Source organism: Budorcas taxicolor, chromosome 18 (assembly GCF_023091745.1).
Source record: "Budorcas taxicolor isolate Tak-1 chromosome 18, Takin1.1, whole genome shotgun sequence".
Taxonomy (NCBI): domain Eukaryota; kingdom Metazoa; phylum Chordata; class Mammalia; order Artiodactyla; family Bovidae; genus Budorcas; species Budorcas taxicolor.
In genome coordinates this window covers 19534858-19558755 of record NC_068927.1, presented here as the reverse complement: position 1 = coordinate 19558755, position 23898 = coordinate 19534858, and the positions used below count along the sequence as shown (strand labels likewise).

The window sequence follows — 23898 nt, the reverse complement described above, 5'->3', positions numbered from 1 at the left end:
GCCCAAGAAAAGAAAATCTGCCACTGTTTCCATTTTTCTTCATCTATTTGCCATGAAGTCACAGGACCAGATGCCATGATCTTAGTTTTTTGAATGTTGAGTTTTAAGCCAACTTTTTCACTCTTCTCTTTTACCTTCATCAAGAGGCTTTTTAGTTCCTCTTCACTTCCTGCCATCAGGGTGGTATCATCTGCATATCTGGGGTTATTGATATTTCTCTTGGCAATCTTGATTCCAGCTTGTGATTCATCCAGCCCAGCATTTCTCATGATGTACTCTGCATATAAGTTAAATAAGCAGGGTGAATATATACAACCTTGATGTACTCCTTTCCCAATTTGAAACAGTCCATTGTTCCAGTTCTAACTACTGCTTTTCGACCTGCATACAGGTTTCTCAGAAGGCAGGTAAGGTGGTCTGCTATCCCCATGTCTTTAAGATTTTTCCACAGTTTGTGTGATCCACACAGTCAAAGGCTTTAGCATAGTCAATTAAACAGAAGTAGATGTTTTTCTGGAATTCTCTTGCTTTTTCTATGATCCAGTGGATGTTGGCAATTTGATCTCTAGTTCCTCTGCCTTTTCTAAATCCAGCTTGAACATCTGGAAGTTCTTGGTTCATGTATTGTTAAAGCCTGGCTTGGAGAATTTTGAGTATTACTTTGCTAGTATGTAAAATGAGCGCAGTCGTATGGTAGTTTGAACATTCTTTGGCATTCCCTTTCTTTGAGATTAGAATGAAAACTGACCTTTTCCAGTCTTGTAGGCACTGTTGAGTTTTCCAAATTTGCTTGCATATAGTGCAGCACTTTAACAGCATCATCTTTTAGGATTTGAAATAGCTCAGCTGGAATTCCACCACCTCCACTAGCTTTGTTCACAGTGATGCTTCCTAAGGCCCGCTTGACTTCACACTCCAGGATGTCTGGCTCTACGTGAGTGCTCACACCATCGTTTTATCTGGGTCATTAAGACTTTCTCTGTACAGAGACTGGAGACTTTGGACTCCCATTTCTCCCTTCTAAGATTTCTTTTCTAGGGAGTGTTCTTTGGGAGGTGGGGAGAAAACCCATAGTTTCTCCTGCGTTGGTTCTGACTTGGATGACAAGGACAAAATATCACATCAACACAATGATCCAAGCAGTCTATCCTTGTTTCCTAATTGCTACTGTCTAAAGGGGGTGCCCCAGGTCTGAAGGGCCAGGTGCGGTGTACCAGAGGGTGGCATCTGGCGGTTGAGGACCCAACAGCAGGGGGAGCTTGAGGCGGCCAGGGAGAGGGGCTCTTTAGAGGGCTACACTGATGTTTTGGTTGAACACCTTTTTAGCGTCTATCTCTCCTTCTATCATGTGGGGGTGGATGTCCACGTTCATTCCCGCATCCTTGCACAGCTTGAGCAAGGTTCGAATGTTGTTCTTGGATAACCTCAGGTATCTGTGCGAAGACAAGGCCAAAGAGGTCAGTTGAGGGTGGAGTCACCGCAGCTCCAAACTTTATTGAGAAGAGCTTAGATTTAGGCAGTGTCAGTGTGGGGACCTCTGTAAGGACTGGCTCTCCAGACATTTCTGGAGCTGACAGAGGTCTCATAAAAGACTTGGTGGGAGTTTTTACTGGCATAACTCTTTAAAATTTGTTTTTAATCGAAGAATAATTGCTTTACAATGTTGTGTTGGTTTCTGCTGTACAACATGGATCAGCCATAAATATATCCATACCTACTCCCTCTTGAGCCTCCCTCCTGCCCAGCCACCCCATCCCACCCACCTAGGTCATCACAGAGTGCTGAACTGAGCTCCCTGTGTTCTAGAGCAGCTTCCCACTAGCTATCTAGTTTACATGTGATCGTGTATATGTGTAAATGCTACTCTCTCAAACTGTCCCAACCTCTCCTTCCCCCACTGTGTCCACAAGCTCATTTTCTACACCTGTGTCTCTATTCTTGGCCTGCAAATAGGTTCATAACTAACATTTTTTCTAGAAGAGAAAAACAAATATCATATATTAACACATATATATGGAATCTAGAAAAATAGCATAACTCTTATGGAAATAAATTGGGCAACATTTATGCCAAACAAGTTGCCTCTCCACCCAAAAAATTTCATTATTTTTGATTCAGTAATTCCACTCTGGTCCTCAACTTATCCCAAGAAGAGAAGTCAATGGAAGAAAATCTATATCAATAAAAGTATTTATTTGGGGGGTTATTGACAATAAGAAAATAGTAAATTCCATCAGTAGAGGAATGGTCAAGCAAACAATGGAATATTCAATTCAAGAAATCTTCTTAATGTTAAAATATCATTTGCGAGAAGAAGGTGCAATATGGCTGTGACGTTATGCCAAGTGGGGAGGAAAAACTTGAATGCAAATTGTTAGGTGTTTTCTCTCATCACTGCCTTGTGTGTATAATCTGAGTGAGGCCAAGGGCTGGGGGAAATACAGGACAGTGGAAATAAAGGCTGAGAAAGTTGTAGGAATAGAGGTGAGTATTTTTTAATTGTATTCAAACAATTAAAATTAAAACATCATTTAAAAATATTAGCTAAAGCCCCACCGTTCTGACTTGTAGCTGAAGAACAGGACTGATGCCATCTCTGCCATGCGGTTTAGAGAGTGTCTCTGCCGTCATGCCCCTTATCCCACCATCAACCTTGGCCTTGCTCTCAGCTTTAGTATAAAGAGGGAGGCCCCCGACTCAGGCTGCTTTCAGGCCACCTTCTGGTTGCTTACTTTGCTACAAAATGGTGGGGAAGGAGTTGTATATTGTAGGAACTGGGGTTTCTATCCATTGGAAATGGTCTCCCTTCTCTTTCCTCTTTTTTCTTTTTGACCGTACCCACAGCCCACAGGATCTTAGTTTCCTGACTAGGGATTGACCCCAGGCCCTCAGCAGTGAAAGCCTGGAATCCTAATCAGGAGGCCACCTATGAACTTCCCTTCTCTTTCAAGATCTGCCCAGAGCTTCCTTGTTCTCACAGTCAGCTCCTACCAGTCCTGCCTTTCCCTGATGGCTCCAGCCACAGTCCACCCCATCCCTCCCTGACCAGCCCAGCCCCTGGGGGGAGGATCTCACACGCATCTACCCGTGCGCCCTCACTAAGATAACAAAGGACAATTTCATCCTTTGTTTGGATGTTTTTCTAATGGCTTGTTTTTTGCCATCTCCAAATATTCTCTCCCCCTGCACTGTCCAAGTCTCTTTTCTCCCCACCATGGAACCCAGGAAGACTGTCTTTGGCCAGAGTCAATTAAAACCACGCTATCAGTCTGAAAGCCATGGCCAAGTCATTCAGCTGTGGAAGTGGCAGGAGCCAGAAACCCTCCCTAGTCCACAAGGCTGGCTGCCCATCTTTCAGCCGGTTAGCCATTCCACCCATCCACCCCCCCAACCCGTCAGCCAGCAGAGCAGGACTGTGTGATGGGGCCTGTGGATGCCAGGTGTCTGAAATGTGCAGGTGAGTTGGCTGCTGTGAACTCTACAAAGATGACTACCTTATTCTGTTGCCCTATATCCTCCTCTACTGAAGTTTCTGAACCGTGTCAGATACATCTTTACAGTGAAGAGTAACATCAGGCTGGGGAGGGATGCTCAGACTGGGGGCAGAAGCCCTGCTGTTTGGTGTTGCTGAAAACCAGTAGGTCTTGTAACTAGGACAGAGAACAGCAAGAAGGGAGACCCCTTGGTAAGAGCATACATGCCAAATGGTTTCAGACTTTGTTTATGGTCACTTTAGAGTCTGAAACCCCAAACATACACCAGGTAGCCCCTGGGAATGGTGGCTACTGTCCCAGCGATTCAACACCACAGCGTAAAGGAACTTAGGGGAATTTCCTGTTAAAACAAGGCCACACAATCTACAGATTCAATGCAATCCCTATCAAGCTACCAGCTGTATTTTTCACAGAGCTAGAACAAATAATTTCATAATTTGTATGGAAATACAGAAAACCTCGAATAGCCAAAGCAATCTTGAGAAAGAAGAATGGAACTGGAGGAATCAACCTGCCTGACTTCAGGCTCTACTACAAAGCCACAGTCATCAAGACAGTATGGTACTGGCACAAAGACAGAAATATAGATCAATGGAACAAAACAGAAAGCCCAGAGATAAATCCATACACCTATGGACACCTTATCTTCGACAAAGGAGGCAAGAATATACAATGGATTAAAGACACTCTCTTTAACAAGTGGTGCTGGGAAAACTGGTCAACCCCTTGTAAAAGAATGAAACTAGAACACTTTCTAACACCATTCACAAAAATAAACTCAACATGGATTAAAGATCTAAATGTAAGACCAGAAACTATAAAACTCCTAGAGGAGAACATAGGCAAAACAGTCTCCGACATAAATCACAGCAGGATCCTCTATGACCCACCTCCCAGAATATTGGAAATAAAAGCAAAAATAAACAAATGGGATCTAATTAAAATTAAAAGCTTCTGCACACAAAGAAAACTATAAGCAAGGTGAAAAGACAGCATTTGGAATGGGAGAAAATAATAGCAAATGAAGCAACTGACAAAGAACTAATCTCAAAAATATACAAGCAACTTATGCAGCTCAATTCCAGAAAAATAAATGACCCAATCAAAAAATAGGCCAAAGAACTAAATAGACATTTCTCCAAAGAAGACAGCTGGATGGCTAACAAACACATGAAAAGATGCTCAATATCACTCATTATCAGAGAAATGCAGATCAAGACCACAATGAGGTATCATTTCACACCAGTCAGAATGGCTGCGATCCAAAAGTCTACAAGCAATAAATGCTGGAGAGGGTGGGGAGAAAAGGGAACCCTCTTACACTGCTGGTGGGAATGCAAACTAGTACAGCCACTATGGAGAACAGTGTGGAGATTCCTTAAAAAACTGGAAATAGAACTGTCTTATGACCCAGCAATCCCACTGCTTGGGCATACACACCGAGGAAACCAGAATTGAAAGAGACACGTGTACCCCAATGTTCATCGCAGCACTGTTTATAATAGCCAGGACATGGAAGCAACCTAGATGTCCATCAGCAGATGAATGGATAAGAAAGCTGGGGTACATATACACAATGGAGTATTACTCAGCTATTAAAAAGAATACATTTGAATCAGTTCTAATGAGGTGGATGAAACTGGAGCCAATTATACAGAGTGAAGTAAGCCAGAAAGAAAAACACCAATACAGTATACTAACACATATATACGGAATTTAGAAAGATGGTAATGATAACCCTGTATGCGAGACAGCAAAAGAGACACAGATGTATAGAACGGACTTTTGGACTCTGGGAGAGGGCGAGGGTGGGATGATTTGGGAGAATGGCACTGAAACAGGTATACTATCATGTAAGAAATGAATCGCTAGTCTACGTTCGATACAGGATTCAGGATGCTTGGGGCTGGTGCACTGGGATGACCCAGAGAGATGATATGGGGAGGGAGGTGGGAGGGGGGTTCAGGGTTGGGAACTCATGTACACCTGTGGTGGATTCATGTCAAGGTATGGCAAAACCAATACAGTATTGTAAAGTAAAAAAAAATATATATACATATTAAAAAAAAGAGAAGAAAACAAGGCCACAAACAACTCATTCTTTCCTTTGTGAATAACAGTCATGGTTTCTTCTGTCAAACAGAAATTTGGTGAAAGTTGTGTACGTGTCCTAAGACAGGGCATCAAAACGCCAGCACCTAAATGTCGTGTTCGTTAGTGGACCTACCGGCTTCAGCTCTTTGGGACTCAAAGCAGAGCCCGCACATGCTGCAGCCACCCTCCCTTGCTCGGGGCTCAGCCCAGGTGTCTGAGCCACAGACCGTCGTGAGAAGAGCCCGGTCTTACAGGAAGCACCCAGCCCCACCCGCGCAGGGCTGCTTACCGGCAGCTCAGCACCTCTTCCGGCTTCAACATCTTCATCATCTCCATCCTGGGCTCCGTGCCCTTGTCCATGAGGCTTTTCAGCTTACGCTCATAAGAGGCATCAGGCATCCTGCCCCCCCACTCTCTCAAGACGGTTGACTTCCGTTGGGCAAAGGCAGTGTCCTGTAATACGGGTTCGACGACGCTTTGTCGACGGTATGGCATTGGGCGCTGAGTGGACTCTTGAGCGACCGCATCTTTGATGTCTAAGTCTGAAATTAGACAGATGTCACCAGGGAGAGTTAGGTCCTGGTCTGGGTGGTGGTAAGGTGGACAGGAAGGGGATGGGACCTGGAAGGCTGCATGGGCTTCAAACATTACCGGATCTAACGTCTCTCCAAGACCTTGGTTAGTTCTCATTCAGCATTTGTTTAATCCCTATTCATCTTATCCTCCTCACTTTCTCCTTGTCTCTCATTCTCCTCAACTCTCACCCTTTTTCGCCTTTCATTCATTTCCTTCTCTCAATCTTCTCTCCTTCCCTAGAGAAAATTCACCTAAAGTGAACTTTAGCCTAAAGGGGGTTTAGAAGGTATCAGAGGAGATCAACTTTGAACTGGGATTTTAAAGGACAAACAGTTTATCACATGATAAAAAGGAAGAAAAGTATTGCAGGCAGGAGGAACAGCATGGCTGAGCAGGAGGAACAGTGTGCACAAAGGCACACATATATTAAATGAAATAGTGAGGGTCTGATGCCACCCAGATATGGAGTTTGTACTGAGTGAAATACTGGTGGGACTAGAGCTTGGCGGCCTTAATTATTTTCTTGTTAAATATACTCTTCTGTATTTTACAGACTTTTGCTTGAACGAGTAGAGTATTTTCTTCCCATTTCTAACTGGTGAGACTGGTATACAGAAAAGACTACTGTTAAAATTTTGTTTTTTCTAGTACACAAACAACCACACCATACAGTATCATTTCGGGCCTAGAATTTCTTGAGTTTTGCAGAAAGACGGTCATATCAGGAGAAAAGTGAAAACATATTCCCCTTAATATTTATAAAAATTATGTACTCTTCTTGACATGCTGCATTTGACACTCTCCAAAACAGTGTCAATAATGATGAAGGAAGTCATGCTTCATTTTGTTTCTGATTTTAATAAAGAGATTGAACATTCCATCATTTAGAATGATGTATGCCAGAATGTTTAGAATGCTTTGTAATATTCAGGAGTTTTACTCCTAGTCTACATAAGGTTTTTATTAGCAATAATTGATTGTCTGTTTATTGCCTCTCTATCATCTACTGATACGATCATATGGCTTTCCTTTAATTTACTGATAAATCATGCTATTAGATACCTTGATATCCTAACCATTTGCAAGCTGCTATAATAAATCCTACTTGGTCATGGCTTGTTATTCATCTCATAGATGGATATATTTGCCATATTTTCAAACATTAAGTCTATTTGCTAACATTTTAAGAATAACTTTGCATCCATATTATTGTGAGGTTGGCCTGCTTTTTGCCTAATATTTTATTTTTTTTTAAATTTAATTTTTAATTGGAGGATAATTACTCTACAATATTGTGATGGTTTCCACCATACAGCACCATGAAACAGCCACAGGTGTACATATGCTTTCCCCCACCCAAACTTCCCTCCCACCTCCCTCCTCATCCCACCCCTCTAGACTGTCACAGAGCACCAGCTTCGGGTTCCCTGCATCATCAGCATGGTGGCTTGTCAAATTAATGCAGAAATACCTATATTTTCTTATTTTTTAATTTTTAAGTTATGAAAGTACAGTAACACATTTACAGGAGGCTTGGAAAATACAGAACAAAGTTACATATGGTTCCACTATATAATACAATTCTTTTTTTAAGTAGATAAATTAAGACTTTTAGTTGAAGTTTCACTATCAAGCTCTCAAAAATTAATAGAGTGAACAGACAAAAAAGTAGATGGATATAGTAGACCTGAAAAGCGCTATGAACCAATTCAACACAATTAAGATTTATACAGTTTTCACACAACAACAGGATACAAATTCTATTCAAGTTCCCATAGGCTATTATAAATCAGGAGGCTATAAACTGGAACATATCCAGGGACATAAAACAAGGGGCAAAAATTTCATGATCTGAATGACTGATTCTGAATCACACAGAATCTGTTCTCTTATCACTGTGGAATTATGTTAGACATCAATATCAAAAGATATTCAAAAATAACCCACATATTTTCAAGTGCAGTGTGACATTTACCTTAGCCATTGGAAGCCTCAATAAAGTTAAAAGACTGAAAAAACACAGAGGGTGATTGCAGAGAAGAAAGAATTTAAGTGAGAAATTAATATCAAAATGATAAATTAATATTAAAAATACTTAAAAAACTATGCATTTGAAAATGAAATGTGTACTTTTAAATTACAGACCTTTATCTAAAAATCATAACAAGGAAAATTAGAAAATAGAAATGTCTATATTTATGTAGCCTGAAATAGCTGAAGTAACATTGGGATTATTTGATTTTTAATGTTAGGTAGAACTTGGTGTGAAACCATTTGTCCTTGTGCCTTTTTAGTGGGAAGGTGTCTACTATCTTCCAATTTTTACCTCAGGAATTGCTCTGGTCAACTTTTCCACTCTTTATTATGTCCATTTGATAGTTTATAGTATAAGAAGTTATTCATTTATGTTGGGTTTTAGTTCAGTTCAGTTCAGCCACTCACTCATGTCCAGCTCTTTGTGACCCCATGGACTGCAGCACGCCAGGCCTCCCTGTCCATCACCAACTCCCAGAGTTCACTCAAACTCATGTCCATTGCACTGGTTATGCCATCCAGCCAGCTCATCCTCTGTCGACCCCTTCTCCAGCCTTCAATCCTTCCCAGCATCAGAGTCTTTTCAGATGAATCAGTTTTGCATCAGGTGGTCAAAGTATTGTAGTTTCAGCTTCAGCATCAGCCCTTCCAATGAATATTCAGGACCGATTTCCTTTAGGATGGACTGGCTGGATCTCCTTGATGTCCAAGGGACTCTCAAGTCTTGCCCAACACTCTATTATAATTCACTTAATGTATTTCTTACCTTTGCTTATGCACCTTTTCTCATATAAAATCTTGTATATTTTTGACTCTTCTTTTGACAAGGCTTATGATATACATACTATTTGTCACTTGTTTTTTTAAATAGCTAGCTTTGGTTTATCTTTTTAGCTACTTTTAATTTTGTATTTCATTCATCTTAGTTGGTATTGAATGGATGAATTCTCTTTTTCATATTAATTATTTCTTCTATGTCATTAAATTAATAAAAGTGTTACTTTTTTTTTATTTTCTATAAGATAAAAACCATTGCTTTCAGCTTTTGCTGTAAAATTTCTCCTAGGCATAGATTTTGCCTTCATCCCATAGATTTTGATATGAAACAGTCTTATTTCCATTAGTTTTTGTCTTTAAATCATGGTATTTTGGAAGTGTGTTTCTTAATGTTTGTTGAGATTATCTTTTTCAATTTTATTTCTAATTATTGACTGTAACTGGCCCTAAAATCTTTACTATCTTGAATGTTAAAGTTTCCTTTCGGTGAATATGCTTTGGCCACATAAAAATGTGTATTCTCTATTCAAGTATAAAGTTGTGGTTTGTTAATTGCATTGTTAAATTCTTCTAGGCACTTCCTAAAATTAGCTATTTGATTTGTCTTGAAAGAGGTATATTGCAATCTCCTACTGTAACTATTTTTGTCAGACTTACTTTGCATTTCTAAATGTTTATTTAACTCTATTTTTGGTGTGTGTAGGTTTATGGTTTACTCTGTCTAACATTTTAAAATCTCTCTCTTTCAGCCTGTTGTTTCTCTTAGCATTAAATCCACTTCATCTGTTTGCATATCTCTTTGCCTATCCTTTTTCATTCTTTCTAAAAAATATGATTTTAAGTGCATATCAAGATTTTTATTTTTAAACTATTTCCTAATTTGATGCCTCTGCTCCCTTCTAGAGCATTTTCTTTAGATAAATGAATAAATGGCTGAGAAACTCCCTAAATATTTCTGACTTTGCAAATATCTTTCATTCACCCTAATAGTAACGTATGTATGGACTAAGAATAAGATTGTGAGACTGTAATAATCAGTAGTCTATAAGTATCATTTCTAGATTGATGCTAATTTGACTTTTTTTGTGTAAGTTGTTTTTCCTATAAACTTGCAAGAATTCATGAATAAAATGCAGAAAATTTACCAGAATACATCTAGGAAAGTCTAGACATTCTATAACATAAATGGAGGGACAACAGCCTAGAGAGAGGCTCTGACTTGCCCAAGGTCTCACAATGAGTCCATGGCTGAACTGGGATCTTTGTGTCCAGTACAGCTCTCTAAACTGACAGCTGGCCCCTGAGAGAGTGGTGGGGTCAGGTGGCATCAGCAGTCCGTTTATGCCTGGTGGAAATTGATACCATGTTCCAGGAGAATCATGAGGTACACATCTTCATTGACACAAATGGAAATCCCTTGGAGAAAGGGCCATGGACTTTCTTGAGACATCTGAGCCTTTTCTGGATCAAAGTAGGTCTCATGCAGGGAAGATGAGTACTAAAATGAATGGTAATGAGAATTATACACATTGGCTAACACTTATTGAGTAACTCATGTTTCAGGCAGTTTTCTAAAGGCTTTCTAGGGAGGGGGCACTGCAGTCTCACAACCATATCATGCCCATTGATCAAATAAGAAAGTGGAAGGTCAGAGAGATTAAGTCATGTGACCAAGATGCCAAGAAAACGTGAACCCAGGTTATCAATGCCTTTTTCTGGGAGCCTGTCCTGGCTACCCTCTTGGACAAAATGTCCCATATTTCTGCGTTCATTGCTGAATGAATACATTAGATTTCTGGTGAGCTGTGTTTGGGACTCTAGGGGTTGACTCTATAATCACCTAGAGACAGAAGGGGTAACTGCACCCCAACCCTCTGCATTAGGAATACACCCTTGCCTGACATTGACAGAATGCCCTGAGCATAGGTGGGCAAGAAGAGAAAGCCAAATGAATTCCATTTTCTTAGCCTAGATGCTCAGACTTGGTCAAGATTTACTTTGCAAGTGTGCTCCCAATGCTTTCCCAGCATCTTTTAGTGGCCCTTAGCCACAGTCACCTTTTAAGAATTCAGATCCAACTTCATAAACGTTTTCCATGTCTTGTGACTGCACTCAATTAGGGCTGTGTTTTGGAAAGGCCAATCTGAGATTTCTGCTTTCAGCCAAGGTGTGGCGACAGGAGCTAGATTGACCTGTCCATCTCAAGCAGTTAAACACTGGGGCCTGATAGGTGAAATGGCATTTTTCAGACGTTGGCCATACAGGGCAGTGATCCTTTAGAAAATGAAACAGAAGGGGTGAGTCCCACGAGATCCCCAGCTGATGGCTGGAAGAGGCTTTAGGTTGCAGCATGGGTAGAGAAAGCCTAGACAGTTTTCCCTGAGTTGAGGGGAGAGAATAGACAATTCAGCTAGAGTCTACAGGGCAGAGTAGCATGGAGAGCTGCAGAAATCCGCACAGGCTTCTCTAAGTTGATAACAGGAAGTGCAGGAGAGGAAACCACACAGATAGAATTGGTGGCCAAGACCCCTAAAACAGCTGGTTCTTGAAAATGACGCCAGGTATTTGGGCGCTGAGTGGGGTTGAGGGAGGTTAGTAAGAGATGTTCTGGCTAGAATATTTCTCCTTGTTTGGGATCAATAGGTACACACTGCTATTTTTTAAATGGAAGTCTAACAAGGACCTACTGTACAACACAAGGAACTCTGCTCAGTGTTATGTGGTAGCCTGGGTGGGAGGGGAGTTTGGGAAAGAATGGATACATGTATTTGTATGGCGGAATCCCTGTACACGTATCCTGTATCCCCATAGATGTATTTGCTGTCCACCTGAAACTATCACAACATTGTTAATCCGCTATACTCCAATATAAAGTATAAAGTTTAAAAAAAAAATTTTTTTTTTAAATGGTTTTTCTTGATCCACACTTATCCTTCTTAGACTTTTGCCATAGGCCTTAACTGCCTCTACACCCTTCCTAGAGGCTGCTTTGTCTCGATCTTGACTCCCAATCCAGATCCTGCTCACTCGTTTCAGACCTCCTGACAGCTTTCACAGTACGTTCCTCTTGCTGTGCCCAGACTCAGCCCTGACTCAGTCCTGGTGCCACGCGTGGATGCCCAGGTGGATGCCTATGAACAACCGCCCACTTGTCTGCGTGAGCTCCGGCTGACCCCCAGTGGCCACTGGTTGTATTACATTTGGAGAGGGCGGCCTGCTCTCCGACAGGGTGGCTTTGCGGGGGACAGAGCTGGGCAGATAGATGCAGGAGGCGCTGCAGAGGACCAAAGTGCTGGCGAGCCAGCCTGCCCTGCTGGCGTCCTTGTGCAGCGAGACGGAAGAAACTAAGCGGCTTGTGTGAGAGTTTCTCTTAGGGAAGGAACTGCCTTTGTTTAGGAAAATACCTTTTTTTTCAGACTACATTGAAAAAAAATACTGTTTTTCACAGACTACACTGAGTGTGGAATGAGACAGTGGCACAAAGTGATCCCTTGAGGTAAGAAGGAATGGGAATGTGTGGGTCGGGGAAGGCGGAGGATAGAGAAGGGAGGGGAAATAAGGGAAGAGGGAGAGCTGGGCAGAAGCAGGACTAGAGTGAGACGAACGAGGCACTCAGGGGGCGAAACTCAAGGAGGTGTGTGCTCTCAGGCTCATGAAAGGGCAAGGTGGGCGGCTGAGAGAGACCATCTTCTTAAATTCTGTGTCCTGGGTGCCTAGCTTGTCTGACCCTAGTCCTAGTCCTGGAGTTGAGCAAAACATCTGGAAACCAGCCCTGCAGGAAATGGAGCCGTCAGGGAAATCGGATGGCAGGGGACAAAGGACTTTGAAGAACATCATAATAGACTTCTAATATGTTTGCTGTGTAAGTCTGTGATGTAATTATTTACCTTTGTTGCCACAAACCTTCAGTAAAGTTTGCTGACACGCAATGGCTTCATGTGAGAGGTCTGGGGAGAAGGGATGTGTTTCCTGTCTGGGTTGGCAGAGAGCAGGGAGAAGGAAATAGTCCTGGAAGTGAGACCACAGATGCTCAGCCTCCCAGCAGGACCAGGACATGGAGAACGACAGGAACCTTGGGGAAGGGGTGGGGCTTCCCATAGGGCATAAGTTGAACTCCTTCCACTGTTTATAATAGCTAGGACATGGAAACAACCTAGATGTCCATCAGCAGATGAATGGATAAGAAAGCTGTGGTACATATACACAATGGAGTATTACTCAGCTATTAAAAAGAATACATTTGAATCAGTTCTGATGAGATGGATGAAACTGGAGCTGATTATAGAGAGTGAAGTAAGCCAGAAAGAAAAACACCAATACAGTATACTAACACATATATATGGAATTTAGAAAGATGGTAATGATGACCCTGTATGCAAGACAGCAAATGAGACACAGATGTGTAGAGCGGAATTTTGGACTCTGAGGGAGAGGGTGGGATGATTTGGAAGAATGGCATTGAAACATGTATACTATCATGTAAGAAACGAATCACCAGTCTATGTTCGATGCAGGATGCAGGATGCTTGGGGCTGGTGCACCGGGATGATCCGGAGGGATGATGTGGGGTGGGAGGCGGGAGGGGGGTTCATGTTTGGGAGCTCATGTACACCTGTGGTGGATTCATGTCAAGGTATGGCAAAACCAATACAGTATTGTAAAGTAAAATAAAGTAAAAATAAAAATTAAAAAAAAATAAATTTTTTATTTTGGAATACTTTTAGATTTATAGAAGAGAAGAATTGCAAAGACAACTCTTACAGACAGCTCCTATACGTCCTCCCCCTAATGTTAACATCTTACATAAGCCAGGAATGAGAGATTAACATGGGCATGTTACAGAGTTTTTTTTCCTGGATTTCACCAATTTTTTCACTGAATAACTAGCCTAGGATTCAGTCCTGGATCTCACATTGCATTTAGAGCCAATCATATTTAATTCTAACTGGCAAGTAACCACAGTTTTGTTACAATGGCTTTGGTACATTAAATGAAAAAGAAATGAACTTTTTGTTGGGCAGAGTGTGGGACAACACAGGAGAACTGGCAACCCCTACTCCAAGGCTCTTGCCCCTCTTCCTTTGAGCTAATTGGAAATCCCCTCCAGAATTTTTTTCTTTTTTAATCATACACCTCCATCCCAAGAGGCCAGGTACAATAAATGCATTTGTTATTCCAACACAGCCCACCTGAGAATGTTAGCAAAATGTTTACAGAGAAGTTCCATATGCTTCCCAGTGGCTCAGTGGTAAAGAATTTGCCTGCAATGAAGGAGGTGCAGGAGATGGTGGTTTGATCCCTGGGTTGGGAAGGTTCCTTGGAGTAGGAGATAGCAACCCACTCCAGTATTCTTGACTGGAGAATCCCATGGACAGAGGAGCCTGGAGGGCTATAGTCCACGGAGTCACAAAAGTCGGCCATGACTGAGCATGTGCACACAGCCCTTTGCTAACATCTATTGAGCACCGACTCTGCATCTGGCGGAGTGTGGTCTGTGTCTCGACTTGCTAAAATACTACACTATACTGTGAGGCTGGTTGTGTAATTGTTGCATTTTGCGGATGTGAAAACTAGACCCCATGGATGGAGTGGCTTGCTTGGGATTATACAACTCTGAGTTTGTTACCCATCAGTGGGGCTGGGACTCAAACACAGTCAGTCTTAGCAATATCTGGCATAGCCCAAGCCCACTTCTTTTTCTTGGGTACTAGCATCAGCTGGCGGCTTTCAGGCCAGCAGCTGTGGTACCTTCTGTAGCGCCTTGACACTGTCACAGTATCTAAACTAGTCTGATCATTTGGGCATGAGGATGATGTCACCAAAATGACTTCAGGAACCCTGGGGACATGATACTAACTTCCTGAGAAGAAATGCCCCCTCCCCCCGGGTGCCAGCTGAGGCTTGACACCCACTTGTCTCCTGTCCAGGTCACATCCCCTGATGCTATGATCCCTAGTCATGGGGGTTCCTGCATCCACAGAGGTGGGGTTGACATAGATGGTGCTGCCTTAAAGATGGTGCCATCTCTGGGCCCCTCTGATAGGAGGGCAATGGCGAGGACAATTCTGGCATCCCCCCACCGAGGTTCTTCCCTCACCGGATTTCCTGGGTGTGTCCTTGGAGTTGGTGCTCGGGGTCAGGCTGCTGAGGCGTTTTCCCTTTGCTTCCACTCTGTAGAGCCTTCGGTACAGGGCAGAGGTTTCGTCCTCCCTGGAGGAGTTTTGCCCTGAGGCCTGGGAGGAGATCTGGAGAGATGTTATAGGCTAGAGAATGGGTTCTGGCCCTGCTTCCTTCATCCCCCAGCGAGTGAGTTCAAGGGTTGGCTGAAGGGCAGATGAGGGGGACCCAAGGAGAGGCTGACTCTAGGTGCTGGGTTCCTGGGACAGGAACGCACACTGGTGTCTGCTCACCAACTTCTTTCTTCTGTCCCCAGAGCTTGTGAGGGACCCTGGAGACCACAGCCATCTCTGGTTGTCCCCTCTGCCCAATGGCATTCCTGAGGGGTTTAGGGGAGGGAGGTGGTACTCAGGAAGAACAAGCCCTACCGCAGGGGCGCAGGTCTTCCCACTGGGATTGCGCAGTGTGTTGGGTGGGAGCTGGCTGGCTGGAGGGGGTGGGTGACCTGTGTGGGTGCTACTGTGTGGCAGGGATGAATTTTAGAGCCCCACATTTAAAAGAAAAAGTAGCCAATTCCATGCAAGAGCAGAGTGGGCACCCCCTCGGTCCTGTGAAGGGGCTGGGGTAGGCGGGGTGATGTCACCTGCTCAGAGAATGCCACCTGTTGGTTCCCTTGGCTCTTGCGGCGGGCTCCCTGATGTTTTAGGGCACTTTTGGTTTTCTTTTCTTCCTTCACAGGTTCTGCCAAGCCTATCACCACCTTGGGTTTGTTCTGAAACAACAGGGAGAAAAGCCCTGTGGCCACCTCAGTGGGCACAGACCAGTCCTGCACACCACAGAGGGGAAGGACCATGCAGCCTGAGCACCTACTCTCATCCTACTGTTCCCCTTGTGGCCCCTCTGCCTCCAGACACACCTGGTGACCTCATCCCAATTCCAGCGCCAGGCGTGGCTGTCCCTCTCCACTTCAGAGTCCATCACTAGCTCCCTGTTGCCCTCCACAGGAGGGCCCCACTCTCCAGCCTGGGAGGAATTCCTTCCAGCCCTCCAATGGCCTGGCTAGCTGCCACTTCCTTACGTGACCTCCAGTCATCGAGCCCAGCCAGGGTGCTCCCTCCACTCTTCCCCCCACCCTCATCCCATCTTGTCCTCCCCGAGCTGTCATCGCGACTCCTCCTGCCTTTCTCTTTCCCCAGATGCTCCAGTCTGCCTGGTGGGAATGGAAGGCCAGGTAAGTGCAACAAGTCCATTCGAGGCATGTATGCTTGGCTCTCCCAGCTGCCGGGAGAAGCCGGTAAAAGGGTCAGTTTCATTAGTAAGTCTCATCACTGCCCAGGAGGGGAGGGGCCCACAAAGGTGCATCCAGGCCCATCCTTAATGGGTAGACTTGGGGTGCTGGAGCATAGCAGGGAAACTGAACTGACTGGATCTCCTCCTGGGGTATGCTGCGGGTTCCGAGGGTTGTGCAGAGATGGCCAAGACTGGTCTCCAGGGCTGATGGCCTGGCTTGCAATCATCCTGCTCTATGGCTGTCTGGCCGAGTGACTTTGAGCAAGGGACGGCTCTCCGGGCAGTTTAGTTCCCTTATCTGAGGATGGGGATGGTAGCAGAAGCTACTTCATAGGGTTATGGTGGGAAATAATGAATTACTGTGGGGAAGTGCTTAGCGCTCCCTTATTGTTAGCAGCACTCTGTGAATGGAAGGAGGGTTTTGATAAGCCAGTCTGGGTGTGTGGAAGGAAACTGTCCAAAGACCATCTAAGAAGTGGGTGCTAGCTACCTTCAGGGTTTTGTGGGGCTTAGTGGGGGAAGGGGTGCAAGCTGGGGCCAGGGCTGATACTCCCAGTTGATCAGAGAGAAACTAAGTCTAGTTACACCGAGAGTGGCCCACCTCCCTCCTTTCCCTCTCAACCTTCAACCTCTCTTCAACAGCTACCCGAGTAGCTACAGTCCCCTCTTTTGAAGGAAGCTGAGTGGAACTGATTTGGTACCACAGACCCATCAGGAAACTGTCACAGAAACTGACTTGGTGGCCCCTGTGCCCGAGACCTTAAATCTCAGGGGTCTTCTTTTATGACAAATGTTCACAAGGGGCACAGCCCTCTGGGTAGACTATAACCCAGAGGTTATAGTGCTGAAGTGGGGGAAAAGCCTGGACTGCCAGGGGAAGGGAGACAGGGGCACAGAGAGCCCTCCTCCAGCTGTCTTCACTAAAGGGCCCCCTGCCACCTGCCATCCGAGACCTGCCATGGAAACATCACCCTCTCTCTCAGGAGCTTCTTTCAAAATCCAAATGCTTCTGGAAAGGGTAATGATGCTTGAAGATTTAATTGTATTTTGAAAGTAAATTTGTTCCCTTTCTGGGTCCAAAATTATTTACAAGAAAAGCCACATAGAAGCTACAGCTGTGAAAACATTATTAGAATGTAAACTTAGCAGGAAGAGGTGGGATCAAGTATATTCATCAAAGGAGTGAGTAAGATTCCTGTAACTGAGTTCTGAGAAGCCCAGCAGTCAAGCCCTAACACCTCCCCCCAAAAATGAGGGGTAATTGGTAGGGTAGGTAAATCACTAACTCTTTAGAGTAAAATGTGTTTGTCAGATGTGTTTCCATGTGTCTGATGAAGCTAGCCCTCCAAATCGCTCTGACTGTGTGTTAGTCGCTCAGTCGTGTCTGACTCTTTGCGATCCCGTGGACTGTAGCCTGCCAGGCTCCTCTGTCCATGGGATTCCCCAGGCAAGAATATTGGAGTGGATTGCCATTCCCTTCTCCAGGGGATCTTCCCAACCCAGGGATCGAACCTGGGTCTCCTACATCACGGGCAGATTCTTTACTATTGGAGCCACCCTCAGTAAATGACTATAATGATAAATAAACACATAACCAGAACAGAAGCTCCCGTGAAAGGCAGGGGCCGATGAGCTGGGAGAAGCAGGAAAGGACAGGTGGTGGTGGCAAAGGTGTGTGGGGGGTGGGCCTGACAGCCCATGAGCTGGGGAACTGGGCGTGTCTGGCTGAGACCCTCACTAGCTCCGTGAGCTCCTCTCTTCATTTCAGCTTCCTTATCCTTCAGCTGGTGGGTAAGATCAGTGTCTACCTTGTAGCCTTGCTAGGAGCAGTTGACCAGACAACTCACTGCAATGCCAAGCACAGGGCCTGGCACACAGCAAATGCTTAGTAAAACATATCACCATTGTTAGTAATGCCATTTTCACCCATTTTTTCTCTAGGGGCCAGGGGAGTCAAGATCAGGTGGCCTCCTCTGCTGAAGAGACCACTTTCCAAGGCTATGGCTTGACCTTCTATAGATGAAGGGACCAAAGGGGAACTCTTGAGGGAAACTGGGGCAAAATTGGTTGTTCCTGGAGAAAGAGAGAAAACTAGTGTTGCAGACTGTTTCGTGTGCCCCCCTCCCCCTAAATTCACGTATTGAAATCCTAATTCCTAATGTGATAACGTTGGGGAGGTGGGGCCTTCGGGAGGTATTGAGGTTATGAGGGTGGAGCCCTCATAAATGGGATTAGGACTTTAGAAAAGAGGCCCTGGAGAGCACTCCTGTCTCTTCCTCTTTACAAGAACATAGCAAGAAGCAGCCATCTATGAACCACAAAGCAAGCCTTCATCAGATATCAAATCTGCTGGCACCTTGATCTGGGACTTCCCAACCTCTCAGTTGGGAAGAAAGAAATTTCTGTTGTTTCTAAGCCACCTGGTTTATGGCATATGATTGTAGCAGCCCAAATGGACTAAGACAGGCCGTTAAACTAAGTTCTGATGAAGGATAGAAAGGAAGAGGGTCCCAGGTGGCGCTAGTGGTAAGGAACCTGCCTGCCAGTGCAGGAGATGGAAGAGACACAGGTTTGATCCCTGGATAAGGAAAATCCCCTGGAGGAGGGAATGGCAACCCACTCCAGTATTCTTGCCTAGAGAATCCCATGAACAGAGGAGCCTGGCGGGCTTATGGTCAATGGGGTCCCAAAGAGTCGGACTCAACTGAGCGTCTGAGGTTTTTTGTGTTATCAGGAGTTGCAGAGAGGACAGTGGAGGTGGAAGATGCCCTTTGACCCTGGGGCTATCACGAGGCTGGAAGTGCCTGGGGACAATGGGAAGGACACAGCAGCAAGACTCTAGAAGCAATTGTCCCTCAGCCCTTCTGAAAAGCGGACAGAGAGAGCTTTAATGTCTCTCATTAAGTGAAACCTCAGTGAAACTAGACAGGAGCCTTCCTGACGGCAGACCCTTGACCTCCCCTTTCCTAGAACAATTTCTTTAGAAAATTTACACTTGTAAATTCCTTTTCTGCCCCTTTGAGATATAAATCCTCTCTCAGCCTCTTGCCCAGGTTTACAATCCAGGAATGTTTTTCTCCAGATGCTGGTCAGGAAGATCCCCTGAAGGAGGGCATGGCAACCCACCCCGGTGTTCTTGCCTGGAAGTTTCCATGGATAGAGGAGCCTGGTGGGTTGCAGTCCAGGTTCGCAGAGTCAGACATGACTGCGCACAAGCATGCAGAGAGCCATCCTTTGAAATGCGAACATCGAGAAAGACAGCATCCCCACCTCCCAGTCTCTGTGGCAGGGTGGGAGCTTAACTACACGGGGCTCCTTAGCAAACGAGGATGGCCTGACCCCATGGACAATCTCCCCCATGGGCTCCAGCGCTCTCCTACTGGCTCACCCCCGTGCTGCAAACCCGCCCTCGCCCCATTACATCAGGCTTCAGTCGCCTTGAGCGAAGCCTTCCTTGTAGGGTTTCTGGGACAGTACACACCTGGAGAGCTTGCTTCTTCTTCCCCTGCCTCCGTTCCAGCCACTCCAACACTCGAGTCAGGTCTGACATCCGCCTCTCCTCGGCCGTCCTCCACACGAGCTTCCTCTCTGTGGGCATGGAGTTCTTCAGGTCCTCTGACTTCTCTGTCATCGTGGAGCCCTGGCCCTGCCGTGGGCAGGAAGGTGGCCCACTCCCACTTTGTTGAGCCCTCTGCCTCTGGTCGCTGGTCCTGGATGACTCAGATGGTGCGGTGTTTCCCTCTAGACATGAACATATATGCGAGCATAAAGGGCAGTGTTGGGGCAGAGCCGGGGGTCCTGGCCTCCAGGGGCAGGAGGTCCAGAGGCTGATTGTGAGGTCATTGTCAGGCTGTCGGCAGGGGTCAGAGTGGAGCGGGCTTCCTCACGTGGATCCTGTCCCCTCTGTTGTAGCCAGAGGTTCTGGGAAACAAGCTCACTCAGAAGGTCAGTGCAGATAGTGGAGTGCAGTTTATTACACCGGCGGGCCCAAGGCAGAGTCTCCTCTTAGCCAACGACCCTGGCCAGTTTTTGTGAAAACCTTATATACCCTAAGTGTATAAGGTCCCCTGAAACTAGCCTGAACAAAGGAAAAAGAAAGATACAATCAAAGTTCACCCGTGATCGTATGCCTTAAGCCTAGGAAGTGAACAGTGACAATTATCGATAGGCCTGTGGTCATACCCCAGTAAGCATAATAGAATGTATGATTCTATTTGGTTACACAGATAATTAGGGTATTCTTTTAGGCGACGGAGAACCCTGGGGCTCTTCCTTCTGGGGGCCCGGTTTTCCAGTTGGTATGTTGTTTCCATAAATACTGGACATATAGCTCAAAGTCCACAATCTGGCCCGAGATGGAGTCCTGCTTTCAAGATAGAGCCTGTTCTGTTTCCTGCCTCACCTCTTCAGGCACTGTCCATCTCCTGGATTCTGCCACAGCCTCCAGTATGGGCTCTCCACCTCCATTTCCATAGAGATCTTCCTAAAACAATGGTCAACTCACCTCTCTCCTCAAAAACCTTCAGCGGCTAGCTGCAGCTTATACAAAAATCCAAATTTTTTAGTTTGGTAGGCTTTCCACAATGTGCTCTAATTAGAATGAGGATTTGTATAGGCTCAATTACTTTTATATTCATTGACTAGATATCAGATGCCTGCTATATGCCAGCATGGTGCAAGGGATATAAGGCAAGATAAAAACATCATCAGGACTCCTAAAACATATGGGCTAGTGGGAAAGACAGCAGTTCAATAATTACTCTGTGAATCCATCAGGACAAATGAAGAGGAGTACTCTGAAGGAAAGAAATGTAATTCTAAGAACTAAACAAAAGAACTAGACTTGGATGGGTTCGTGGGTGGATCACACTTGGGGAGTGGCTGAAGATAAAGGGTAAACTGGTCTTAATAGGGGTCTCTGGACCAGGAGGTCGAGCATGTGCAAAGGCCCTGTGGCAGGATAGAAGCAGGTAACACTTGCATAATAGCAGAAGGCCAGGGTAGCTAGTGGTGTAGCCATGCATTCTGGGAAACAGATTCATTCAGAAGGACAATGCCAATAGTGGAATGCAGTTTGTTACACCAGCAGGCCCAAGGCAGAGTCTCCTCTTAGCCAAGGACCCCGGCTGACTTTTGTGAAAACCTTACATACCTTATGTGTACTGCTCAAGCCCACATCCCCCAATTCCTTAAACCTAGCCTGGAAAGGGTTAAAGGGAGATACAGTTGGGTTACAGCCACAATTCATAATCAGAAGGGTCAGCTGGTTATACGTCGTAGCCTACACCACTGGGTGCCATAAAGATTACAAAGGTGATTGACTTCACAGGGGATTATCACACTCTTTTTTGGCACTGGGAAATCTTGGTATGGAATCTGGTGTTTATCAGTCTGGGAGGTCAGTTCAGCTGTAGGTATGTTATCCCCATGGCTACTAGGCATATAGTCCAAAGCTCCCTGAAAGTGCGAGATGGAGTTTCCTTCTTTTTCAAGAGGGAGGCAGCTCGGCCTGTCCCTTTCCTCCCACACTAGATTACAAGGTAGTGAGGAATGATGCTGGGGCGGCAGGCAGAGGCCACACCAGGCAGCTCCTTGGAGGCCACTGTTTTGCTGAGTCTGGAAAGGAAAGAGAAGCAAAGGGAAAAGAAAAGGGATTCAGACAGGGGGGAGGCAGTGGCACGACCAAGCTTCCTTCTTTGTTTTAGTAAATTTTATTGATTTAAACTACATGCAGAAATGTGCCAGAATCATAAATAACTAGTGCTCCAGAATTTTCCCCCTATGTCCCCTGCTAGTCACTCCCTCCCTCCAAGGGTAAACACTACTCTGACTTTTAATTTCACATTTGTTCTGTCTGTTGGAATTTTATATATATAAAATCATATACATGTAATCTTTTGTATATGGATTCATTTGCTTTATATTTGCAGAATTTTAGCAAAATTGTTAGTCTTCGTGTATGTGGAGATATCTGTATTTTTCTCTTCATTTCTGAAAAAAGGATTTGCTGGATGATAGACTTCTTGGATGGCACCCCACTCCAGTACTCTCGCCTGGAAAATCCCATGGATGGAGGAGCTTGGTGGGCTGCAGTCCATGGGGTCGCAAAGAGTCGGACATGACTGAGTGACTTCACTTTCACTTTTCACTTTCATGCATTGGAGAAGGAAATGGCACCCCACTCCAGTGCTCTTGCCTGGAAAATCCCAGGGACGGGGGAGCCTGGTGGGCTGTCGTCTATGGGGTTGCACAGAGTTGGACATGACTGAAGTGACTTAGCAGCAGCAGACTTCTTGGTTAACAGTTTACTCAGCACTTTGATGCATCATTTTGTTGTCTTCTGCCTCCCGTTCTTTTCTATGGGAAGTCAGCTGTTAGTCAGGTACTGTTGCTCCCCTACGTATGTCATTTTTCTCTTGCTGATTTTTCTGTTTTTGCCTTTCAAAAGTTGGCTATGATGAGTCTAAGTGTGAATCTCTTTATATTTATTCTACGTGGGATTTGTTGAATTTTTGGATATGTATTTAATGTTCTTTCATTAAATTCTGGAAGATGTTGGCCATTTTTTTTCCATTATATTTTTCTGTCCATTTCTCTGCTTCTAGATGCCCATGCTTAATGTTGTCCTCTTGGTCTCTAAAGCGTTGCTCATGTTTCTTCAGTCATTCTTTTCTCTGTTCTTCAGACTGGATAATTTCTATCTATCTATCAATCTTCTTTCCTCTGCCATGTATAATCTGTTGTTGAGTCTTTCTAGTGTAATTTTCATTTCAGCTGTACTTTTCAAGTCCAGAATTTCACTTTAAAAATGATTTCTGTCTTATTATTTAGAATCCCTCTTTGTTGATTCATTATTATCATATTTTAAAATTTAAGACAGGTTTTACTTTTGTTATTTGACCATATTTTAATAAGTATTTAAAGTCTTTCAACATCTGGGAACACTCAGAGACAGCTTATAATGACAGTTGCTTTTCTGAATACAGTTCACACTTACCTTTTTTTTTTGGTGTAACTTGTAATTTTCTGTTGAAAATTGGACATTAAGAAATATAGTAGGAACTTTGGATTCTGATTCACCTCTACCCTCGCCCCAAGTTTATTGTTGCTACTTTTTCATTTGGTTATTTTTAAAATCACTTCTCCAGGCTCTATGAATCAGGCAATTCTTGTCTGATGTCCTGTTTTCTCTATGGTGTGAAGCTGCTGAAGTTCTGATTAAAATTTTTATATTCTTGTTTTTATACTTAAGTCTAGCTTCCAAAACATTCTCTCTGTGTCTGTATCTGCATATCTGACTGGACAGAGATTGTACTCAAAATGCCAACTTTCTGTCCTCTGTTGATTAGTTTGTGTCTGGGTAGGGGAGCTGTGTCAGTTACCATGTTGTTACATAACAAATCAACCCAAAGTTTAATGGCTTAAAACAAAAACATTACTATTGTACACTTTTGTGGGTCAGAAGTCCAGGTACACTTTAGCTGGGTCCTCTGACTCAAGCTAAATCAAGGTGTTG

The 23898-nt window shown here is 44.4% G+C and overlaps 1 protein-coding gene across 1 annotated transcript; it reads right to left on the bottom strand.

The window, feature by feature from the left end:
* Positions 1–1285: 1285 nt before the first annotated feature.
* C18H16orf78 (chromosome 18 C16orf78 homolog) lies at positions 1286–20013 on the bottom strand. Its single transcript, XM_052656996.1, has 6 exons — positions 19864–20013; positions 18393–18395; positions 15754–15864; positions 15073–15208; positions 5878–6130; positions 1286–1433 (listed from the first exon to the last, which is right to left on the bottom strand). Exons 1-6 carry the CDS (start codon positions 20011–20013, stop codon positions 1286–1288), a joined length of 801 nt encoding a protein of 266 aa, XP_052512956.1.
* Positions 20014–23898: the final 3885 nt, after the last annotated feature.

Coding starts and splice junctions, on each gene's coding strand:
- C18H16orf78 (XM_052656996.1), bottom strand. CDS start 20,013: ATGACAGAGAAGTCAGAGGACCTGAAGAACTCCATGCCCACAGAGAGG. Junction 15,209..15,753: donor AGAGCCAAGGGAACCAACAG/GTGGCATTCTCT, acceptor ATCTCCTCCCAG/GCCTCAGGGCAAAACTCCTC. Junction 6,131..15,072: donor GGACACACCCAGGAAATCCG/GTGAGGGAAGAA, acceptor GTCTAATTTCAG/ACTTAGACATCAAAGATGCG.